The sequence below is a fragment of the Hippocampus comes genome, unplaced genomic scaffold (assembly GCF_001891065.2).
Source record: "Hippocampus comes isolate QL1 unplaced genomic scaffold, H_comes_QL1_v1.1 scaffold371, whole genome shotgun sequence".
Taxonomy (NCBI): Eukaryota; Metazoa; Chordata; class Actinopteri; order Syngnathiformes; family Syngnathidae; genus Hippocampus; species Hippocampus comes.
Window position 1 is genome coordinate 129,859 of NW_017805065.1, and position 3,561 is coordinate 133,419.

A 3,561-nucleotide genomic window follows, 5' to 3' on the forward strand; every position below is an offset into this window, starting at 1 on the left:
CCCCCAGGTCAACGTGGGCCATCCGTCCGAAGTGGACGAAATCTTTGACGCCATCTCTTACAGCAAAGGCGCCTCGGTCATCCGAATGTTGCACAACTACATTGGAGACGAGGTAGTCCAAAAAAAAAACCGATAGCGCCTCGCTCGTGTGCATCTCTCGCTCGCTCACTTCAAGAAACGACGACAGCTTTTCCTTGCTTCCCCGTAGGACTTTAGGAAAGGAATGAACGCCTATTTGTTGAAGTTCCAGCACAAAAATGCCTCGACAGGTATGACGGGTGACCAGCTTTTCAGATTTGCAGCATGTTTTCGTTTTTTTTTTTTTTTTTCCCCCCCCTCGATCTTAGAAAATAGTTGTCGAAAATGTTGACAAATTCTTCCAAGTAGTGCAGACAGCTTTCAGGCTCAGCCGTAATGTTGAGCGAAAATGTCAAAGAATGTAGATATATTTTTCCCTGAAATGAAAATGGCTCCCACTTAGCCCTCTTCATCATCATTTTAGTTCGAATTTAAAAAAATCGTTTTAAGTTGGAATTTAAAAAAAAAAAAATCATCATTTTTAGTTGGAATTAAAAACAAATTATTTTTGTTGGAATTTACAAAAAAAAAAATCATCATTTTTAGTTGGAATTAAAAACAAATTATTTTTGTTGGAATTTTAAAAAAAATCATTTTTAGTTGGAATTAAAAACAAATTATTTTTGTTGGAATTTAAAAAAAATCATTTTTAGTTGGAATTTAAAAAAAATCATTTTGAGTTGGAATTTAAAAAAATCGTCATTTTTAGTTGGAATTAAAAACAAATCATCATTTTTAGTTGGAATTTAAAAAAAATTATTTTTAGTTGGAATTTAAAAAATCATCATTTTTAGTTGGAATTAAAAACAAATTATTTTTGTTGGAATTTTAAAAAAAATCATTTTTAGTTGGAATTAAAAACAAATTATTTTTGTTGGAATTTACAAAAAAAAAATCATCATTTTTAGTTGGAATTAAAAACAAATTATTTTTGTTGGAATTTACAAAAAAAAAATCATCATTTTTAGTTGGAATTAAAAACAAATTATTTTTGTTGGAATTTACAAAAAAAATCATTTTTAGTTGGAATTTAAAAAATCCTTTTAAGTTGGAATTAAAACAAATCATCATTTTTAGTTGGAATTAAAAACAAATCATCATTTTGAGTTGGAATTTAAAAAATCATCATTTTTAGTTGGATTTTTTTTAAAAAAATCATTTTTAGTTGGAATTAAATACAAATCATTTTTGTTGGAATTTACAAAAAAAATCATTTTTAGTTGGAATTTAAAAAATCCTTTTAAGTTGGAATTAAAACAAATCATCATTTTTAGTTGGAATTAAAAACAAATCATTTTTGTTGGAATTTACAAAAAAAATCATTTTTAGTTGGAATTTAAAAAATCCTTTTAAGTTGGAATTAAAACAAATCATCATTTTTAGTTGGAATTAAAAACAAATCATTTTTTTGAGTTGGAATTTAAAAAATCATCATTTTTAGTTGGAATTAAAAACAAATCATTTTAAGTTGGAATTTAAAAAAAATCATCATTTTTAGTTGGAATTAAAAACAAATCATTTTTGTTGGAATTTACAAAAAAAATCATTTTTAGTTGGAATTTAAAAAATCCTTTTAAGTTGGAATTAAAACAAATCATCATTTTTAGTTGGAATTAAAAACAAATCATCATTTTTAGTTGGAATTTAAAAAAAAATCATTTTTAGTTGGAATTAAAAACAATCATCATTTTTCGTTGGAATTTAAAAAAAAATCATCATTTTTAGTTGGAATTTTTTTAAAAAAATCATTTTTAGTTGGAATTAAAAACAAATCATCATTTTGAGTTGGAATTTAAAAAATCATCATTTTTAGTTGGATTTTTTTTAAAAAAAATCATTTTTAGTTGGAATTAAATACAAATCATTTTTGTTGGAATTTACAAAAAAATCATTTTTAGTTGGAATTTAAAAAATCATCATTTTTAGTTGGAATTAAAAACAAATCATCATTTTTAGTTGGAATTTTTTTGAAAAAAAATCATTTTTAGTTGGAATTAAAAACAAATCATCATTTTTAGTTGGAATTTTTTTGAAAAAAATCATTTTTAGTTGGAATTAAAAACAAATCATTTTTAGTTGGAATTTAAAAAAAAATCATTTTGAGTTGGAATTAAAAAAAAAAAAAAAAACGTCTGCTGAGTAGCATGTCAGTCGCGTGAGATGCCAGCAGAGAGCATCACATTGCAAAAGAACCTCAACTCAACAAAGCGCGCTTCTTAAAACCGTTCCAGCGTCAAATGTTGAGAAAATGCTTCGTCTTGTCGTGTGTCGTCGCAGGTGTGCCGTCGCGAGGCGACGTCGCGTGACCCCGGGCCAGTCGCTTTTCTCAATAAGAGGGCGCGGCGTGCGCACCTCAGTGAAACAATGCCGGTTGTGGTTTTTATTTTTTTATTTTTTGCTCTCCAGAGGACCTGTGGGAATGTTTGGAGCAAGCTAGCGGCAAACCCATCGCCACGGTGATGAACTCGTGGACCAAACAGATGGGCTTCCCCATTATCGCAGTCAAACAGGAGCAGGTTGGTCTGTCTTTGCCACCCCCGCAAACCCCAAAAAAAAAAACCCCAGACAAAACAAAACCCCCGAGGGACTTGCTTGTGACTCCTCGTTTGTTTCCTTCAAAGCACGGTGATGACCGCGTTCTCAATATCTCTCAGAAGAAGTTCTGCGCTAGCGGACCGCAGAATGGCAAGTGGTGTTGTTGTTGTTGTTGTTGTAAATTCCCAATTTACAGCAGCAAAAATTATGAAAGAACAAAAAGTATCGACCGTATTTTCCGCGCTAGAAGGCGCACTGGATTATGTGACGCATCTTCCAATGAACGGCCTATTTTCTAATTTTTTTTTTCCTATATTGGACGCACTGTTATGACAGGCGCAGTGTACAATGCATCCACTAGATGGAGCTACGCTCCTTCTGTTCAGACTCGAGAGGCGTTCACGTGGGCTTCCAAAAAAAACGTCAATTAACGATGACTTCAGTGAAACTACGAAAATGAAAACGAATGTATCAAAACAGGAAAATCAAGTGAAGAAATCACAAAATAAATTCGATAGCCCGACCCAGTTGCTGCCCAGTGCTGTCAGGGTGGGCCTGTCGGGGGGGGGGGGACTTATTCTGCAATGACCCCAAAAATTAGCAAATGAATGCGCTTGTTCTGCTTCCATTTCATACAAAACTCATTCACTCCCAAAGACGTTTTGAAACGTCTTTTCAGACTTGCTCCAGAATTTTCTGTCACTGAACGATTTTTAAACCCGCCACCATAATTCTGAGCAGCGTTTTTTGCGTGGCCTCGGCTTTCCCCAGGTGAGAATTGTTCCTACTGGATGGTACCCATCAGCATCTGTACCAGCAAGGACCCCACCTGCAGCAAACTCCAGGTTCTACTGGACAAACCCCAGACCAGCGTCACCCTGCCAGGCGTCAGCCCCGAGCAGTGGGTCAAGGTAAGCGCGCCGGCCCCGCGTCGGGCGCCGGCCGACC

General features: G+C 33.6%; 1 protein-coding gene across 1 annotated transcript in view; it reads left to right on the forward strand.

Annotated features, from left to right (window-relative positions):
• Positions 1-3,561, forward strand: part of npepps (aminopeptidase puromycin sensitive) — a gene marked incomplete at its 3' end in the record, with an annotated part of 14,046 nt that overhangs the window by 6,639 nt on the left and 3,846 nt on the right. Inside the window, exons 12-16 of the mRNA XM_019864486.1 lie at positions 8-112; positions 209-269; positions 2,485-2,594; positions 2,700-2,763; positions 3,385-3,524. Coding sequence (XP_019720045.1) covers positions 8-112; positions 209-269; positions 2,485-2,594; positions 2,700-2,763; positions 3,385-3,524 — 480 coding nt within the window. The remainder of the gene's footprint in view (positions 1-7; positions 113-208; positions 270-2,484; positions 2,595-2,699; positions 2,764-3,384; positions 3,525-3,561) is intronic.